The following is a 20012-nucleotide window of genomic DNA, read 5'->3' on the forward strand; positions in this document are numbered from 1 at the left end:
GATAATAATGTCACTTCCTCTGATACAATCATGTCTTCCTGCCCTTCAGGGAGCTGATGTCACTGTGTCCTGGGGAAGGGTAGGATGAACCTCCATAGAACAAGCGCTGAGGCCCCCACAGCCTCTGCTCCCACCTCTCATGTCTTCACCCAAGTCCCAGGCCAGCTGTGTCCACTGTCAGACATGTCCCAGGCCTTATGTCTTGAGTGACACATGACTGCTCTGAGCCTTCTTTGTTTACTTATTCCAAAGAAAGTTCTGGAATGACTTTCCAAAGAAAGTAAAAATAACTAGAGGGAGTCACTCAGGAGCTTTGTGGAAGGAGCCTTCTCAGAGGCTGCACTGAGCCAGCCGATGGAAGTCTCTGTGAGGAAAGGAAGACTATAAGAACTCAATGTGACTAATGTCCAGTCAATCAGCCATGTGATAGTCATGTGACTTGTGCCATGGCTTCTGTGATCCTTGCTATCCTGTTATGAGTGACTGTTATGTTGGTGGGTAGAGAGAGGAATGGGATGCTGGTAGAAAGGCTTCTTTAAAAACTTGATTAGATTTAGAGTCACTGTCCTCTTGCCCAGGGAAGTTGGAGACTCGACCACAGGGAGCAGGCCAAGTCAAAAGAGAGTCAACCAGGACTTGGTTCTGCCGGGGCACTGTGAGGGGCACCTAAAAGACACAAAAATGCCAAAACACAGCTGGGGTGCAGGGAGGGGGAAGGAGGAGAGTGATAAGGGGAGGTCATTGTGCTAGGGGGACTGAAAGGGTTTTCTCATCACCGCCTTCTTCATTATGTCTGAAGTGGTTTAGAGACTGATCACTTCATTATGTGAGACTATTAGAGAGACACAGTAACCATCATGGTGGGAGACATAATACAGAAGAGATTGAGAGGGAGAGGGAAGGAATAGAGGAAATATAGAGGAAAGGGGCAGAGTGATTAACAAGCCACTTAGGAAATGGAGTAGAGTAGATAAGGCAGACAGTCAAGGTGGAAGAGAAGAGAGCCAACCATGCCAAGGACTAGGACATGTCTCCCAGCCAAAATTGGGGACTGGGCCCAAGAGCCCTGTCATGTTGTCAGTAACCACAAGGGCGGATCTTCTGCAACGTGGGAAAAGAAGAAGCCAGATCAGTAAGGAAGTTGCTGGCCACAAGGAGGTGGAGATGGAGAGGTCCTGCCCAACTCAGTCCTCCACTTGAGAATGTCTGAGCATGTGTATCACTTTACCCTGATTCTCTCTGGATTGCTGAGTGCCCCAGTGTCCCTAGCAGGGCATCGATGCCTTCCTGACGGCCCGGCTGCCCTCACTTCCTGGACAGAATCTGGCCATGGCTCAGACTCTCCTTCTTTTGCTGTCGGCAGCATGTCTGCACACTGGTGAGTGGTGGGGACCTCATTAGCAGGGACTGAACCAGAGGAGGGGACAGAGTGGCTGGGAAAAGTGGGTGTCCTATGTCCAGTGTCTGGTAGAGGAGCCAGCCAGGCCCTCTCTGTCCTAAGAGTTCAACCTTCAGAGTGAGCACAACCCAACCCTTCCCTCTTTTTGCTGTCCCTGCAGCCATAGGGACAGTCCTGCCCTGTGTCCCACACCTCCCTTCAGATGAAGGCTCAGGATGCTCAGGGTTGTCCTTTAAATCCCTACAGTGACTTCAGATTTTCCCTGTCCTTCCCAGGCAACTCAGCAGGATACACAAGAAAAAATGACTTTGGTTTCAACCAACCAGCTAACATCTCTGGAGTCCAGGGCAGCTCCATCGAGATCCCCTTCTCCTTCTACTTCCCCTGGAATTTGACCAAGAATCCACAGATGAGGATAGCCTGGAGATGGAAGCACTTCCATGGGGAATTCATCTACAACTCCACCCGGCCTTTCATTCATGAGCATTTTAAGGGCCGGCTCATCCTAAACTGGACACAGGGTCAGACATCTGGTGTCCTCAGAATCCTGAACTTGAAGGAGAATGACCAGGCCACATACTTCGGCCGAGTTTTTCTGCAAACAACAGAAGGCATGAAGATGTGGCAGTCAATCCCTGGCACCAACCTCACTGTGACCAAGAGTGAGTACATTTCAGCCCTGGCTTTGGCAGCCCCTACCTTCCTTATAGAAGTCATAAGAGAACCTCAACTTCTGATCCTTCCTGCAGATTTTTCTCATGCATTCTCTCCCCTCCGCAGAGCTCTAACAACTTTGCCTTCTCTCTTCCTCATAATCGTCTGCAAATCTTTGCAGCTCTCTCTGAGCTGGCCTCTCATTGTGCCCTCAGATCCCACCGCCCTACTCCCAGGCCTCAGCTCTTCCTAGATGGCACCGTTTCCTGCTCCCTTCTCCAAACTGTCACTACCATCCATCCTGCCCACCCACACCCTCATTGCTAGAGATCCATGGGTATCTGGCTTCTCCAGGATGGAGCAGCCCTCCCTCAGTTCTGCATCAGGGTATCACTTAGATGGAGGGGTTACACCTATCTCGTGGCTTCCACAGTAGGCAGCTTCTGGTCCCCATGTACCTCTGATTATCCCTACTTCCCCAGTCTCTAAAAATATTCCCCACCTCTCCCTCGGTTTCTTTTTCTCCCCCCTCATTTCCTACTTCTCCCTCCTTCCTCATCAACTCCCATCTTTCCCACATGGACCCTCATGGTCTCACTACGATCAGGTTTTCTGTTTACTTCACCTCCTCCACTGCAGCTCTAACTGCATCCACAGAGTGTACACAGGCCCAGCCTGCTCATTGGTGGGCATTACCCCAGCCTCTGTCAGTCACCACTGCTGGGCACTCTCATGGTCTATGCACAGAGTGAGACACGGAGGCCAGCAGAGCTCAACCCCTGCTCAAGGACACAGTGACGGTGAACAGGCCTTGGAAGGGACCCTTTTCCTCCAAGCTTGTCTCAACCAAGAGCCACAAGGCCTCTGCTTGAGTTCACTCTATTGCTTGCCTCCCTTCCGTCTTAATTTTGTGGAGCATGTATATATGGTGTAAGTATGTGTGTGAGTGTGTGCGTGCGTGTGTGTGTGTGTGTGTGTGGGTCCCTAATATAACACAATACAATATAGTATAATAAAAGCAAGACCCGGGGTTGGGGATTTGGCTCAGTGGTAGAGTGCTTGCCTAGCAAGCGCAAGGCCCTGGGTTTGGTCCCCAGCTCCGAAAAAAAGAACCAAAAAAAAAAAGCAAGACCCACCTTATTCCCTTGAGGCAGGGTCTCTCACTGAACCTGGAACTCACTGTTTTGGGCTAAGGCTGGGCTATGAAGCCACAATGATTCTGTCTCCATCTCCCACAGTGTTGTAGGTTATAGGTGTTCACATGGCCTGACTTCAAAATAAGGTGCAAGATGTCTGAGGAAGGAACACTCAAGGTTGGCCTCTGGCCTTCACACACGCACACACACATACATACACACACACACACACACACACACACACAAACACACATGCACACATGTACACATGCAGATGCACACACGCACATGCATACACACACATGCACACACACATGCACATGTACACACATACACATACATGCACACATACACACACATACATGCACACACACGAACTCATACACAAAGGTGTGTATAGGATTTGATAAAACATAAACTTATGGAAAATAAAATATAAAATTAACTGTCAAATAACAATTGATTATCAATAATTATGTTGTGGATGCTCAGCAGGGCCAGTGATAAATGGGCTGTCCCTTCTAGGTTAGACCCACCCGCTTCCCTGGCCAATCACTGTCTCATCTTGACCCCTGGCCAGGAAGCCATATGTCTGTTTTCCTGTGCCTCCTACACAGTTCCCTAAATGGCCTTTTCTGAAATTTCCACTCTTCCCAGCCCTCTCCCTCTTCCCCCTTTGATGCTCTCTCCTGGTCTTTGAGATAATCTCTCAGGTGCTTGGTATAACAATCACTGCAAGGCAACCGTCTCTCTCTCCGCTTCTGTCAGACACACCATGTTTTTCCGCTTGTCCCAACACGCACACTAGACCAGGGTTCTGCCGATGAGTTACACCTCCCTTCCTCTACAGGTTCTTTCATCAGTATTTTTTTTAATTAATTCATTAACTTAACATTCCTTTCTGGTTTTTTTTTTTTTTTATTAGATATATTTCTTTACTTACATTTCAAATGTTATTCCCTTCCGGTTACCTGTCCATAAGACCCCATTCCCCCCCCCCCTTCCCCCCCCCCCCCCTTTGGGTATTCCCCCTTTACATCCCCCTTATTGCCCCCCCATATTCCCCTGCACTGGGGGTCCAACCTTGGCAGGACCAAGGGCTCCCCTTTCCCCTAGTGCCCCAACAAGGCTATTCTCTGCTACCTATGCAGTTGGAGCCCTGGGTCAGTCTATGTGTGGTCTTTCAGTAGTGGTTTAGTCCCTGGAAGCTCTGGCATTGTTGTTTTTATCAGGTTCCTTTCTGTTATTTTTTAATACATGCCCTGTTAAAATCCCCTAGGGCAACAAAGGAAATATTTCACTGAGAAAAGTTCTGGAACTTAATAGAAGTTCTGGAACTGCCACAAAACAAATGTGTTCTAGGCTACTGAACTGTATGTTGCATAGTTCAAATACTTGTCTTATATTAATACATTTATGCCAATAACAATAAATTTTTTTGAGACAGGGTCTCAGTGTGTAGCCCTAACTAGATTGGAACTTGCTATGTAGACTAGACTGGCCTTGAACTCGCAGAGGTCTGCCTGCCTCTGCCTCTTGAATGCCAGGATTAAAGGTGTGTGCCACCACACATAATTTTTTGGGGTGGTACACACGTGAAATCCCAGGACTTCAGAGGTAGAGGCAGAGATCTGAAGTTCACGGTCATTTTAGCTACACAGAAAGTTCAAGGCCAACCTAGGCTACACAGGACTTTGTTTTGTTTTGGTTTTGTTTTTGTTTTTTAAGAAAAAGTTGAGTCATTAGGGGCACTGGTTTTGTGATTGCGAAGACTAACGCTCAAAATCCCCGTACCCACAAAGGAAGCTGGGTGGCCCTGCACATGCTTTTAAATTCGTGACATTGGAACGTTGGTTCCAAGGCGTTTGCTGGCGTTTGTTGGCTTTCAACATGGCTGACACTTGAGCATTCATTTCATGGGGAGACCGCACCCTGAGGAAAAGATGAACAATGGTAGAAGAGGACACCATAGCCTCTTATGGCCTCTGTATGCATATTCAGGTACACATCTCCACCCTGTGTGTGCACACGTGCGTTCATGTGCTTGTGCACATGTGTGTATAGGGAAGTATATGTACACTCACACACACTGCACACATAAACAAAATGAATGGCTAAAAGATTTTGGTACTATTTTATTATTTAAATGTGCCATACATTTAAATAATGTATTCTTACCACGTCTACATCAAAAGCGAGGCGTGTCTTCAGCAATAGGTCCTTGCCATCTAGTTGTGGTTGGTAATCGAGAGCTATGGCCATAGCCTATGTTGTATTGAGGCCCTCTGGGGCCTCCCTGACCAATAACTCATGGGCAGTTAAGCTGTGCCTATTTTCACTTCATACTCCATGTCTTTAGGAACAACGTTGCCCACCCTTGCAGCTCTTGTTCTAATGAGAATTGTTTTTTTAGAAAAAAGAGTGTTTTTGATGTGTGCAACTTAGAGATTGCTCTTTGTAACTGACGATGGACATGAGGGTCTGAGGACATCCTACCAGGAAGTAACGAGTCATCACTGCTCTCCAGATTCTCAACCTCTGCCCTTGTTCCCTTCTTCCTGTGTGAGCTTCTGAGAGCTGTTCCCCATCCCACATCCCCCACAGGAGACAAGATACCCATGTCTTCGCCGATCCGAAAAGAACCAATTTGTTACTTGAGTATAGAGTCAGAGTCTGGACCCTAGACGCTCTAACAAGCCAGGTCTGGCCATCTGTCCTCAACAGGACAAGTAAAGGAACAGGTCACAATGACAAGCAAAGGAAAGAGGTTTGCTCAACATGGCCAAAGTGGGAAGAGGAACAAGGAGGTCCAGTGTCCCTGTGCCAAGTCCATATTTGGGGTTTTGACAGGACCTGACCTGAGGTTTAGACTTAAATGGAAGGCATTGCTAAGCAGGCCCAGTTGGCCCCCGTGTGGCCCCACCCACCAGTAAGTCATCACTGTCTCCAGTCTCTCCTGCAAGCTGCTCTGAGGAGCTGTCAGAACTGTGTGGACTAACTCTCTTTCTGGGAGACCAGTTCTCTAGCTGGCTGGCTCCAGGCTCCAACCTTTTCCTTCTCCCGAATTCTTTGGCTGATTCCAACTCCTTGGAGTCCATCGCTTCCGTAGTCTGATGGGCAAAGGGTGCAGCAAAGGCATCTTTAGGACATCTTCACTCCTGCTGACTTCCTCCCTCTCTTCCAGTCACCAGCACCCCCGCCGATACTCTTCCAAGCACCACCACTGCTGCACCTTCTACACACCCCCAAACCGTCATGACAGAAGGCAGGAAGGACAAGAAAAAGAATGGCCTGGATCCACAAACCATAATTGGGTTGGCAGTGGCTGCTGCTGTGTTCCTGGCTGGGGTTTTGGGATTGACAGTGTTCCTCGGGTGGAGGAGAAAGCAAGGTAAGTGGTGCAGCACTGCGTCCCCAATCACACCTCGTGGGTGTTTCCACGACAATCTACACCAGAGGCATCGAAGGTGAATTTTTACAGGGCCGATCCTCGGGCTCAGTCAGTAAGAGCACTTGCCACGCAAGCACGAGGACTTCAGTTCTAACACCATAGTGCATGAATCCCTGTGCTGGGGAGGTAGAGACAGGATGGTCCCTGGGGCTTGAAGGCTAGCCATACTAGCCTAACCGGTGAGCCTCAGGCCCCAGTGAGAGACCCTGTCTTTAAAAAATAAATTAATAATAATAATAATAAATAACAATTATTAATAATAATGTGGACAGCTACTGAGGAGTGATAGGAAAGGTTGTCTTCTGGCCTCCTCCCTCCCTCTCTCCCAGGTGCAGATCTTTGAAGCCCAGAGTCAGGCCCAGAGGCTTGTGCTTAGAGTAACTGGCGTCTTTTTGTCAGTGTCGTTTTGGTTTGGATGGCTGCAGGTGGGCACTGCTAATCCCCCTCTGAATCTGCTCTAAGTGAACTCAGGGGAAGCTTCTGCAGGGTCAAGTCTGTGAACTGCCCAGTCCAGTCACACCTCAGGTTCTTCTCTGTTGACTTAGTCATTTGTCGCCAGCCCACACCAGTCCTTTGGCTTTCAAAGGAGAAAGGACCTGCCTGGGGAAAAGCAGAGCAGACACGAAGTTTGCCTCAGCTCAGCTCCCAAAATCTGACTTGACACTGGAGGGTCACAAGTAGATGAAGCACTAAGCTCCCTCACTCCGTGGGGATGGGGGAGGTGTCCTGAGGGCTGAGTGTTCACTCTGGAAGGAGCTGTGATGTTGACAGCACAGCCAGAGGAGAAGTGGGTAATTAGACGAACTCTCAAAGGAAGTCAAATAATACAGAGTCAAAGAATAAATGATGACAGTGAGAAGTAGCGAGATGGCCTGGATGGTCAAGGTACCGGCAATAATCAGAGAGCGTGCGTGAAGGCGGAAGCGAGATGAAGGCGGCGTGCGGAGCGTAAGCGTCTTGGAAGGAGAAATGACGAAAGGAAGCGTCTGAAGGAAGGCGTAATGAAAGGCGTCGTGCGTGCGTCTTGAGAAGCGTGCGTGCGAGCGAAAGGTCGCGCAATGGCGTCGCGTCTGGAATGCGTCGTGCGGCGGCGTCGTCGTGCGGCGGCGTGCGTGTCAGGCGGCGTCGCGTCCGTCGTGCGTCGGCGTGCGTCAGGGTCCGTGCATGTGTGCATGCGGCGTCCGTCGTGGCGTGCGTGCGTGAAAGCGTTCGTGCATGAAGGCGTGCGTGCATGCGTACTCACATACATAGTAAATAAATAAATATAATAAAATAAAAACAGTGACAGCCAATGGTGATGCACACCTGCAGTCACTGCACTTGAGAGGTAGAGGCAGGAGGATTTGAGTTCAAGGCCAGCCTGGACTATATGAGAATTTATCTTAGCCCCACCTCCCGTCCGCAAAATAACCAGGAAAGTGTCGGGAGCCATGCAGAGAAAAGGGAAACCATCTCAATAACTCCTGTGGTGTGTGGTGCTGGTGGAGGAGGCAGATGACAGAACCTTGTAAGTCAAGACGGAGACCAGAGGCAAAATGAAATGGCCGCCTCGGCGTCCCGCTGTGATGACATCAGTGTGTGTGGAAGGTCTGAGATGGAGATTCAAGAGGGACATTAAGACAGATTACTGGAGAGAAAGGAGTTTGTTTTAAAAGTTATCAATTTCATGGACAGACAGACGGATAGCATAATACCAGGGCGCTCTAGGGAGAATTCAGGCCCCAAACATGGCAGGGACTTTAAAGAGAGCAGCTACAGTTTCTCTGGAGCTTTCTCAGGGTTGGAATGACTTCACAGCACAAGCCTGTGCCAGAACAGAGCAGGATGTGTGGCCACGGATACCCGCTTTGACGTAAAATTACTTCCCAGGTGAGAAACCCTGGGCCTGGCTGGAAGTCTGTCACCTGATGTGCCAGTGTCTCAGTCGTGAGTGTATCCGTGAGAGGGAAAGGCTTGCTGTAAGTGCTGTGGCTGAAACAGCAGCTGGAGTCTAACATTATATTCTTACGGTGTGGCGAACAGGTTGGAGGTGGGTCAGGCCATGAGGGTTTAACACAGCAGGGCTGCACACAAAAAGGAATGGCCAGAATCAGGAAAAGCTCGAGGCGAAAGCATCCAGACATTGTGACTAGCCCGGTGTGGTAGCTTGCGTTCATAGCCACAATGTGTGGAAGAGGCAGGCAGGGGGATCAGTAGTTCAACGTCATCCTTGGGTTCAGAAGACCTCAAAGAAACAGAGAATAAATGATTAGACTCCAAGGAGCCTCTTAGGGGGAGTTCGGGTCCCAACATGAAGACATGGGACCAGAGAACAAGAACGAGTCTCAAATTTGTTAAAAAAAAAAAAAAAAAAAAAAAAAAAGTGATGAAACCACCCAGACATATAGGGACCCAGAGAGGAAGCCTGTTTGAGGGTGCATAAGGATGGTCCACTGCTTTTCCACTGCTGTGGTAAAGCATCCGGAACGAAGGTAACTTGTGGAGAAAAAGAGTTCATTCTGGCTTGCAGTTCCGGAAGGACGGTTAATAATGGTGCGGCAGCTGAAGCAGGACCCTGGGCAGTCACATCTTGATGCGCAAAGCCGGAAGTGAGGCAGGGCAATAGGATCTCAAAACCCACACCCAGTGACACATCCCTTCCAGAGAGCTTGCTCCTCCTAACTGTTCCTTAACCTCCCCGACCAGGTCGTGTGTTCAAAGAGATGAGCCTATGGAAAGATCTCATTCAAACCTCCACAGGGGCAAGCTCACCAGAGAGTTGGGGATATATTATATTTGAGATGCGGTATGGGGTAGGGTTAGCGGGTCCTGCCTCTGCTCCACCACAGGGCATGGCCCCTAAGGAGGCAAGGCAGTCGGAAGGTAGGGAAGCACAGTCTGAGGCGCAGGGCAGCCGCAGCTGTCTCGGGGTTCCCTGGTCCTGCGGGGTTCCCAGGTTTTCAAGCAGCTGGGAGCCACCAGAAGAGCTGAGAATGGAGTGGGCTCCACCCCCCCCAACCCCAACACCCCTATCCTCTCCTCCCACACCCCCACCTCCCACCCCCACTCCCAGGATCTAGCCTGGGGCAGGGGGAGGGGAGGGGAGAGGATAGTCCGCTGGTCCGAAGTCTTTGGCTTGCTTGCAGTTCTGGGCTTGAGCTTGGTTTGGTGGTGGCCGTGGCTGAGAGCACAGAGAGGCCTTCTACGGGAGATGAGACAGTGGCTTTGTAGGTGAAGGCTTTCTCCGTGGCTCCCCACAGGAGATCCCGATGAAAAGAGACAGTTCGTGATTTTATTGTCAAGGCAGAAAGAGGATAAGTAAAACCATACCCCAATTCTTAGGGTGGACCTGAGATTAAATACCTTTTGCAGGGAACAGTGTCTGGGAAGGAAAGCTTATTGGCTAAGCCCTCCAGGCTTTTAGGTACATCATTAGCATGGAGATCTGTCTTGAGCCTACGGGTCACATCCTCTACATGTGGAGGGGCTTGGGGCATTGCCCTTTACATGACTGATGACCACGAATCTGTGGGGGCTGCTGCTAGTGACAGGAGCCTGGTTCCCAGGAATCAGGCGAAACCCCTACTGTCCCTTCAGGGTGTCCGGGAGGTTTTGAGCCTTAGCTTACCCAGGTACCAGGCTGCCTTTCACAGTCCCATAGTATAGATCTGGATCTGACAGAGCTGTAAAAAAAAAAAAAAAAAAAAAACTTGTATTTTAAGTCAAAAGAAAGAACATAGAGAGATGGCCCATGGTTAGGAACACTTGATGCTCTCACAGAGGCCCCAAGTTCAGTTCCCAGCACCTATATGGAACAGCTCACAACCACCTAGTTTCAGGAATTCAGTACTCTTTCTTCTGGCCTCCTTGGACATGGGAACCTACGTGATACACACTCACACAGCCACACATACATATACACAAATAAAAATAAATCTTTAAGCCTAAAAAAGTAAAGCATTTAGGAAAAAGACTAAACTAAGGAACCAGATAACTCCTTCTCCAAAACACAGTGGGTGGCATTGTTGAAGGAAATGAAAAAGGAAGCAGAGCGTAAGAAACATCTCTCTCATTCATAAAACGGAAAAATTAGTTAAGATGTCTAATGCCAAGGGGCTGGAGAGATGGCTCAGTAGTTAAGAGCACTGGCTGCTCTTGCAGAGGACCTGGGCTCTGTTTCTAGCAACCCTCTCCCCCCCACATCGGAGCTTACGACCGCCCGTAACAGACTGAAGCTTCGGGGTATCTGAAGCCCTCTCCTGAAATCCGCAGGCATTTGCTCTCATGTGTGTATGCCCCCTCCCCACAGATGCACATAATTTAAAAATTCTTTTCAAAAAAAAAGTCTTTAAGCTACAGTTGTATTCAAAGGGTAAAGGAGTCGAGCTCCAAGCCTAACCACCTAAGTTAAGTTCCTGAAAGTTGGTCCTCTGACCCCCACACAAACTGTGGCATGCCTCCCGACATATGATAAATAAGTGGGAATTTTTAAAGACTCTAAAACCTATAGTAGTTAAAACAGCATAGTATGCACCAAGACAAATAGACCGGTAGGATAAAATATAACCCAGAAAGAGGCAGTTTCTAAGGGTGCTAAAAGGAAGGTGGCTGAGTGTAGAGCGTAAACCGGGTATGGGATGAGAGGGATCTCAAGGACAAGGAACCAAAGAGACAGACTGGATGGGGCATGGACCAGGCAGAGATTTGGGAGGAGGGGTCGCTAGTAAGACAATAGCCCTGCAGAGGTAGTTCCCGGCTCTCCCTTGACTGCCCCAGGCAGTTTCTTTGCCCCCCACCCTCACCCCCCATCTCCTGAAGGTGGTCTGAAATAGAGGACAGTGAGGGATGATGGAGGATCAGAGCCAATGTCACACTGACACTGTTTCTTCCCCCAACAGGCCAGAGGACTAAAGCGGAAACCCCAGCCAGGTGAGTGCCATCTCTCCAGCAGATAACACTTAAACACAAAAGGAGAGCCACGCACAGGGGCTCTTCGCGGCATCTCCCGCCGCCCCTGGCTCACCCTGTCTGCTGTCTCCCTCACCCTCTGACACCAAGCTCTCACCCCCACCAGCTTTGCATACCTACCGGAGTGCAGCAGAGTTTCAGGAGTCTCCCTCTCAGGACAGCTTCCGTTCCATGCCCATGCCTCATGGGGTCTTTCTTCTTCTCTCCTGTTGTTGCCTCTCAGTCAGATTTCTTCTCAGCTTTGAGAATCTGCCTGGATTCAGCCAGCTCTCCCATCTTTTCCTTTCTTCTCTGTCTGGTTGGTGAGCCCTCATCCCCCCAGAAACCTTTGCTCTAGATCTTCCCCCATCGCTCCTATTTCCTTTGCCTTCTGACCTCTCTGCCCTTTTCTCCTGCCTTTTCCTTCCCTTACCATACATTCCCTGTTCTAAGCCTTTCTCACCCAAACCCCACTTTTTCTGAGAAAAGGTCTCATGTAGCCCAGGCTAGCCTCAAACTCACTATCTAGCCAAGGATGACCTTGAACTTGCGATCCTTTTGCCTCCCCTTCCTAAGAGTTGGCATGACAGGCGCTGCACCACACCTGGTTTATGAGACGCTTTGGATGAGATCCAGAAGCTTGCGACCGTGTGATGCAAACAACCCGCTAACTCCTCCCACCCCCAGACTCCTCCCTCTTCCCTCTCTGCTCTCCTCCTTTGGCCAGATGCATGTGCTTGAGTGCTCCAATCCAAGCTCAGTAAAGCTTCTGTAGTTAAAAAAAATATTTAAAAATCCTGGTGCGGGGTTCCTTCCCACCTTAGACCAGTGATGTCCCTGAATGAAAGACACACACAGCCTTATATTTTAATAAGTCTTAAGCAGCACAATAGCTGGGCTGCACTCCGCGCTCTAAGAATCCATTTCCTTATCGATACTAGTTAATATGTTTCATCTGGGCTGCTCTTAGCTCTAATTGGCCAGCCCATAGAGCCACGTCTTCTTTACTCCTACCCCACAGAGGCTCTCTCTTCCTCCTACAAGTTCTTTTTCCATGCTGGCTCCTTTCTTCTTCATGAGGGCGCTTCCTCATGGTCTCCTCTCTCTAAGCCTCCGAAAAACCTCATCCCCACTCATGTCTCTTCTCCCCAGCCATTGCCTTTCGGCATCTTGTTAACTTGGGGGCAGGGTCCCAGGAGCTATGTGCAGACTCCGGGGGTCTTAGAGACCTGCACTTAGCATTACGATCGACAGTAAAAGACGAAACTTCAACACCTGAGTGCCGACCCAGAAGATCTGAAACTCTTTTTGCCTTCTAGTTATAACCAAGGTAGTGAGAGAGGATACACTTCATTCTTCCTATTTCTAGTTTCTGTTCCTGCCTAGATTTCCTAGAATAACTCCGCTTTAACTAGTGCTAAGAGACCTCGACCTGGCTATCTTACCAAGGCCTCTCATCCTCTTCCAGAGAGCCTTCTTGTGAGGGCCTAACACCATCATGTTCATCCTCAGTCACTAAGGATCCCAGAGACCACTCAAAGGGAACCTTGGGTGCAGGCGTTTGTGCGTGGGAGCGCTTGCATGCGCTTGCGTGTGTTCTCGGGTGCCATCCATTTCTTAAAATAATAATTTTTTTACAGTTTGTTTGTGTGCATGTAGATATATGTGTGTGGGATGAGCTTGATATGGCTGGCATGCATGTGGAAGACCGAGGACAAATTCTGAGAGCTGGCTGTTTCCTTCTACCTTATGGGATCGTTAGAATGAGACTCAGGTTGTCAGTCTTAATGGCAAGGCCTTAACCACCAAGTCATCGCACCAGACCCCACTTTGTTGTTGTTGTTGTCGTTGTTGTTGTTGAGACAGGATCTTCCACTGGTCTGGAACTCACCAACTAGACAAGATTGGCTGGCCAGTGAGCACCAGGAGTCCTTCTGCCTCCACCTCCTGAATACAGAGACCATGCCCAGTTCTGTGTGTGTTATGACATGTTCCTGTGTGTGTATGCATGTACAGATGCACATGCACAGGTGCCCACGTGTGTAGAGGTCAGAAGTCCATGTCATGCCTTTGTTGGTCACTCTCCATCCTATTTTGTGTTCTGCATGTATGTTGTGTTTGTGCATGCTCATGTGTGGAGACTAGAGGTCTATGTGGTGACTCTTCTCAATTTCTCCCCTCCTTTATTTCAAGACAGGGTCTCTCACTAACCTGAAGCTCATCAATTTGGCCAGGTTGACCAGACAATGAGCTTCAGGGACCCACCTGTCTCTATTCCCTCTTCAAGGTTCACTGTGCCCTGCATCTTTTACATGGGTCCTGGGAATCCCAACCTGGGTCTTCATGTCTGTGAAACAGCTACCTTACCGACTGAACCACCTCTCCAGCCCTCTGCTTCATCTTTGAAACAGGGTCTTTCTCTGAATCTGGAGCTCAGCAGTTAGTCTAGGCTGCTCAACCAGTGAGTTCCAGGGATTTCTCTGCCTGTCTCTGCTTCTCCAGTGTCCAGCTTTACGTGGTCACTGTGGGGATCAGAACTCTGGTCTTCAAGCTTATGGGACAAGTACCTTCCTAACTGAGATATCCCAGCACTGAATGTCTTAACTCTTTCTCGTCCAGCCTCTAATAGGTTGCCCATCTTATTCCCATGCAGGGAACCATTGGAAAACAGTGAGAAACGTGAGAGTATTGGCCATGAAGGTAATCCTGTCAGCTTCTTGTTTCCACACTTGGCTCTGCCTTCTCCCAAGACCCCTCCATAAGCATTCCCCTCAGTGCTTCCTTTCATTATCTTTTTTTTTTTTTCCGGAGCTGGGGACCAAACCCAGGGCCTTGCGCTTGCTAGGCAAGCGCTCTACCACTGAGCTAAACCCCAACCCCTCAGTGCTTCCCTTTCCTGCCTCACACTGTCCCTCCAAGTAACCAAAGTAACCACTGTGGGAACTCCCAGCCATCTATCTGCTCTCCTGCCACTTGCCTGACTTCAGCACTCCATGTTCCTTTTTCTCTAGGACAATATATGGATCCCACAGAGAACCCCAAGGTAAGCAACTCAGACTCCAGCCTGAAGAGAGTGAAAGGGTGTTGAAGGTGGTGGCCAGGTATAGGCCTGTGGTGTGGGCCTGTGGTGGCCGCAGGCTGCAGCTGCTGCTTTAAGGTAGCCACAACTGCACCGCTCCCATCTGACCTCTCATTTCTCCCTCAGGATAATAACATCGTGTATGCCTCCATCTCCCTCTCAAGCCCGACCTCACCAGGAGCAGCACCTAGCCTGCCTGTCCAAAAGAACCCCCAGGAAGAGACCGTGTACTCTACCATAAAGGCCAAATGAGTGGGTCTAGGTGACACTCTTACAGTGACTTTTGTTTCTGGTGGGAAGACTCCCAGCTTCCACTGACAACACAGACAGAAATAAACTCACGGGTCACTGAAACCACAGGCAAACACAGAAATTCGTTCGTCAGAGAGTCTGACCACAGAGAAACTGAGAAACTCCCAAGTTCCCTTTTCTAACTTCCTAAGCCTTCCTCACAAAAGTACACAGATACACAGAATCTGCCTACTTAGAAGAATCTAAGAAGAGAATTGATGTGACCCTTGACTTCTGGCCCTGTAAGGACCCTCCTCTATCACTTTTCTAGCAGCCCAAGCAGGGGAATCCTAAATGCTGGCAGCCAGACTCCATGATGTGCAGCCTCATCTGTGATTAATAATCAGCTCGGTGTGACTGATTCCCATTACCACTGCACTGGACATCAGCCCAAATCCTAGATAGACAATGAGGCCGGAAACTCAAATAAACCCCAGGTGGCCAAGGTCTTTGCCAAAGGCCATGTAGCTCCCAGGAAGTAGTCAAGCCAGACATGGTTTCCTAGAGATTCCCCCAGCTCTGGGTCTCACTGCTGTCCCCAGCTTCCACTATTCTCCAGAGAAGGCAGATTTCCATAGTGACACATACACAGAAAAAGCACACTCAGCAGAGTAATCTCAGAGACCTGCTTTATTAACACAGGCCGCACAGCTCTGATTTGAACCGTGGAGCAGGTCAACAACACCAACATTTAACAGCTGACCAGGAGAACGGAGATGCTCTCCCTGCAGCAGACAACAGCAGGGAGACCACAATACTCTATTCCTCAAAGAGGGCTGCCAGGAACTCCTCCGAGCTGCCCCTCTGCTGCATCTCCCCTCTCTCTTCTGGCTCTCCAATGTCTTCCATGAGTTGTTCCAAGTCCAGGTCACTGGAACCATCATCGTCAGGAGGGAAACTTGTTGCACCCTGTGTCAGGGGCACCTGGGGCTCAAGTCCTTCCTTTCCCAATGTATAAACCCCATGCTGAGCTGGTGGGGCAGGGCACTTGGACACAGTTTTAATTTCTTTCTCCTCAGATAAGTTGTTGACTGAAGCCTTGTTTTCAGGAGCTTTAAATTTTTTCTTAGGGCCTAAAGGGAATAAGGGACAAAGTTAAGAGTCAACTTATCCTGACTTTCTACAAGCCAGATTTCTGAATTGTTTTAAACATATGACAGGATAACACCTTTATCAAAACGTGGAATATGGGCTTGGATTCTAGCCTTGTGTCAGCTATGTATTCAATATAGATGGCCAATAAATTTGAAACCTAAGTCTCAGTACACATGTGTCTGAAATGTCAGTGGGGATGGAAAGATGGCTGAGCAGTTAAAAGCTTCAAGTCCCAATGCTCACAGAGTAGCACAACCATCTGCAACCCCAGGTCATATGACACCTTCTTCTGGCCACCAGGCATACACTGTAAAAATAAGTAAGCAAAATGTCAAAACTCAGGCCAGTGATGGGACTAAGGCTCATTCCATGAGAAGGAAGCCATACCTGGCACTGTGGGTAAACAGATCGCAGGCCCTACGGGGAAATCCAATACCATTATCCTGCTTAATGGACACAGTATTAAAATGACTCCTAATAACGTACTGCTTCCCCACAGATCACTGCACCTCTCAACCCTTGTCAGAGATTCTTCTCCTTGTAGTAGGTGCCACCTCTCAACTGACCAGCATTCTGAGAATAAGAGACTATGGCATGCGCAGCCCTAAACGGAACATGGCACACCCCTCTACCAAGGCTCAAGGATCCTTGAAAAAGAGAGGGGCCAGAGGTGGTAGAAACAGTATTTTCTGAACAGAAAATGGCAATGTGGTGGTTTGTATATGCTTAGCCCAGGGAGTGGCACTATTAGGAGGTCTGGCCTTGTTGGAGTAGGTGTGTCACTGTGGGCATGGGCTTTAAGATCCTCACCCTGGCTAACTGGAAGCCAGTACTCTGCTATCAACCTCCAGATGAAGATGTAGAACTCTCAGTTCCTCCTGCACCATGCCTGCCTGGACACTGCCCTACTCCCACCATGATGATCATGGACGGAACCTCTAAACCTATAAGCCAGCCCCAAGTATATATTATCCTTGTAAGACTTGCCTTGGTCATGGTGTCTGTTCACACATGTGAACTCACAGTGTGTGACAGCACACATAAAATCTGTATAAGCTCAAGCCAGATAAAATTCCAGTATGGAAATGGAAGGTACACATGAAATCTCAGTGCTAGCTGAGAAACTGCTGACATTTTTTAAAACAGATTTTGCTTTATGTGTATGGGTGTTTTCCCTGCGAGTATATGCATCCCATATGAGGAGTGTCCATGGGGGTCTGAAGAGGGTTTGGCTCCCCGGGAACTAGTTTTGGATGGTTGTGAGCCACCATGTGAGGGCCAGAAACTGAACATGGGTCCTCTGGACGAGCAGCCAGTGCTTGACTTAGCTTGATAGCTTCTGGGAGGGGGCAGGTCAGTTTTCTTTAATGATACGATTGACCCCTGGTGGGTCACCCACACACCAGGCCTGGCCCCATACCTAAGACTAGCTGGGCAATACTAGCTGGGAAGAAGAAAGCTCAAGTTTGGGTGGTCAGGGAGGGGAGGGTGAAGAAAAAGAAATAGGAGAAGTTGAGGAAGTGAATGTGATCAAAATACAGTGTTTGAAGTTCTCAAGCCAGGCAGCAGTGGTGCACGCCTTTGATCCCAGCACTCAGGAGGCAGAGGCAGGTGAATCACTGTGAGCTCAGGGCCAGCCTGGTCTACAGAGTGAACTCCAGATCAGCTAGGGCTACATAGTGAAACCCTGTCTCAAAAACAAAGCAAAATGAGTCAGTGAGATGTCTCAGTGAGGAAGCCCACGTGGTAAAGAAGAGAACTGACTCCCCAAAGCTGTCTTCTTGCCTCCACATCTGCACCATGGCACACACACACACACACACACACACACACACACACACACACACAGAACAGGTAAGTGTAAAATGCCAAGTCTAGTCACAGAACCACTGTGACTTAGTGACTTAGGTTTAAAGGGAATATCATGGAAGCATCAAGCATCTACTTAGCCACCCATGACCGTATCAGTAAACGCCCTCTACCATTTGGTTTACCATTGGATTTAATCAAATCAGAAACAGTTACATTTTCTTGTTTGTTTACTTAGTTCTTGTGACATAGGGTCTCTCTATATAGCTCTAGCTGGCCTGAAACTCAGACAGCTGCCTGCCCCTGCTCTTGAGTGCTGGGATTAAAGGTCTTCCATGCTATCACTGGCCACAATTAAGTTTATAAAGTTTATAAAGAATGTTCTAGGTTCATTCTGAAACATGGTTTTTCATTCAGAATTTCATTTATCCTTCTCCTTCTCCTCTCTGTCTCCTTCTTCTCAGTGTTTTTGAAAAAGGGTCCCTCTGTGGAGCCCATGCTGGCCTGGACCTCATATATAATACAGGCAAACCTCAACATCCTAATACTCCACCTCAGCACAAAAGCATGAAGAGTTGTTCAGTTGCTCAGAAACGATCCAGGGAGGAGAGATGCAGACAAGGACCTCATTCCCCCACAGCCTTCCAGTCTCTGAAACTTACCTGGGTGGTCCAGGTCTGAATTCCCCTGTTCTTCCTTTCCTCTCAGTGTAGGTCCAGGAGGGACTGTGGATTCACTGACCAGAGATTTCTTCACAGTCTTCTTCTTTGGAGTCCCATCTTGTCCTCCTACTGGGCCTGTGTAAACCCCAAGCATAAAGAAAATTTGCTGACAGTTGGCAAGGAAGACAGTAGCTACAAATTTAGCTTCTGCCTTGTTCCACATCCCTTGCTTAGTCTCAGTCTACCAAGTTCCCTCAGTGGCTTCCGGTTCCAGCCATCTTGACACTGCTGCCCCAGGATCTTCTCCTTCCTATGGATGTCCTCAGAACCAGCCTTCTCCAAGAAATCAGCCTTGGGGACTAAGCTGAACCCTACACCTTCAACCTAAGACTTAGGGACAAGAACGAGGTGCTGTGACTTCTGCCCTGCATCACCTGGCCTATTCTCTCAGATCCTAGAAATAGGAGTCAGTCAGGCACAACCACCTGTCACACCTACTGTCTGCTTCTGCCCCCCATCTGTGGGACTTGCCCTTTCCAGCTGTCTTGCTTACCTCTTGACTTGGGTCTTTTTGTCTGTATTTTAGCTGGCTTGGGTCTAGGCAAAGTTGGGTCCTTCAATAGGGAAAGAACAGAAAAGGGCAAATTGAATTGTGAAACTCTCTCTGAAGACCATTAGTCATGTGATTCCCACGCAAACATGAGGGCCTGAGTTCACTCTCCAGAACCTACCTAAAAGGCTGTGTATGGTGGAGCCCACTTGTGATCCCAGCGCTGGAGGTGTGGGAACTTGGGGCTTGATAACCAGCCTACCTGAATGGTCACGCTACAGACCTATCTCAAACACCCAAGGTGGACGGCATCTGAAGAACGATGCCTGAGAATGACCTTTGACCTCCACATGCATTTGCACACACATGCATGCACAACTTTCACACGTGTGCACTAGCATACCATACTCTCTTTTTAGAAGAGAGGGTGCTAGGGAATGATGGGTAGGCCTCAGAAAGTTAAATTTGGTTTGACTGCAGCCTGGTTCAGCAGGAGATGGTCACCCTCTCATCCTATTTAGTACCAGTCACTGCAAGGACTGGATGCATAAAAAGAGGCTGAGGCGGGGAAGGTAACTTAGAGACTATGAGACGGCTCGGTGGCAACCAGAGTTTAATTGGGGGCTGACATGGTGGAAAGAGAGAACCATCTCCCTCAACTTGTGCTCTGGCTTGTGTTCCCACACCCAAGTAAGCAAATGTAGTAATACACTTTTTTCACAAAAAAAGAAGGTGAACTAAAAGAGAATGTGAAAATGAATGTTTCAAAGTGATGTGAAGAAAATGGGTGACATCTGAAGTGTCCACGCAGGAGAAAGCAGTGGAAAAGCAACTGGCGCATGAAACACAGCACAAACTGAAACTGCAATCAAGGAAATTACTGAAGAGCTGAGAAAGTCCACAGAGAAGTTCCTGGAGGTCTGAAGGGCTGAGCCAGAAGCCAGTGCCCCAGGCTGGATG

General features: G+C 48.8%; 2 protein-coding genes across 2 annotated transcripts in view; one reads left to right on the forward strand and one right to left on the reverse strand.

The window, feature by feature from the left end:
• The first annotated feature begins 1226 nt into the window (after nucleotides 1–1226).
• On the forward strand, nucleotides 1227–15011 carry Pilra (paired immunoglobin like type 2 receptor alpha). The gene is made up of 7 exons (XM_032887096.1): nucleotides 1227–1378; nucleotides 1675–2061; nucleotides 6374–6580; nucleotides 11518–11548; nucleotides 14220–14266; nucleotides 14578–14609; nucleotides 14772–15011. Exons 1-7 carry the CDS (start codon nucleotides 1330–1332, stop codon nucleotides 14895–14897), a joined length of 879 nt encoding a protein of 292 aa, XP_032742987.1. The 5' UTR covers nucleotides 1227–1329; the 3' UTR covers nucleotides 14898–15011.
• A 537-nt stretch (nucleotides 15012–15548) lies between these two features.
• Zcwpw1 (zinc finger CW-type and PWWP domain containing 1) overlaps nucleotides 15549–20012 on the reverse strand; it is a 31087-nt gene continuing 26623 nt past the window's right edge. The window contains exons 15-17 of the mRNA XM_032887097.1: nucleotides 19056–19116; nucleotides 18503–18637; nucleotides 15549–16009 (exon numbers count right to left, since the gene is read on the reverse strand). Of these exons, the coding sequence (XP_032742988.1) occupies nucleotides 15696–16009; nucleotides 18503–18637; nucleotides 19056–19116 (510 nt within the window). The 3' untranslated portion in view covers nucleotides 15549–15695. The remainder of the gene's footprint in view (nucleotides 16010–18502; nucleotides 18638–19055; nucleotides 19117–20012) is intronic.

Source organism: Rattus rattus, chromosome 16, assembly GCF_011064425.1.
Source record: "Rattus rattus isolate New Zealand chromosome 16, Rrattus_CSIRO_v1, whole genome shotgun sequence".
Lineage (NCBI taxonomy): Eukaryota > Metazoa > Chordata > Mammalia > Rodentia > Muridae > Rattus > Rattus rattus.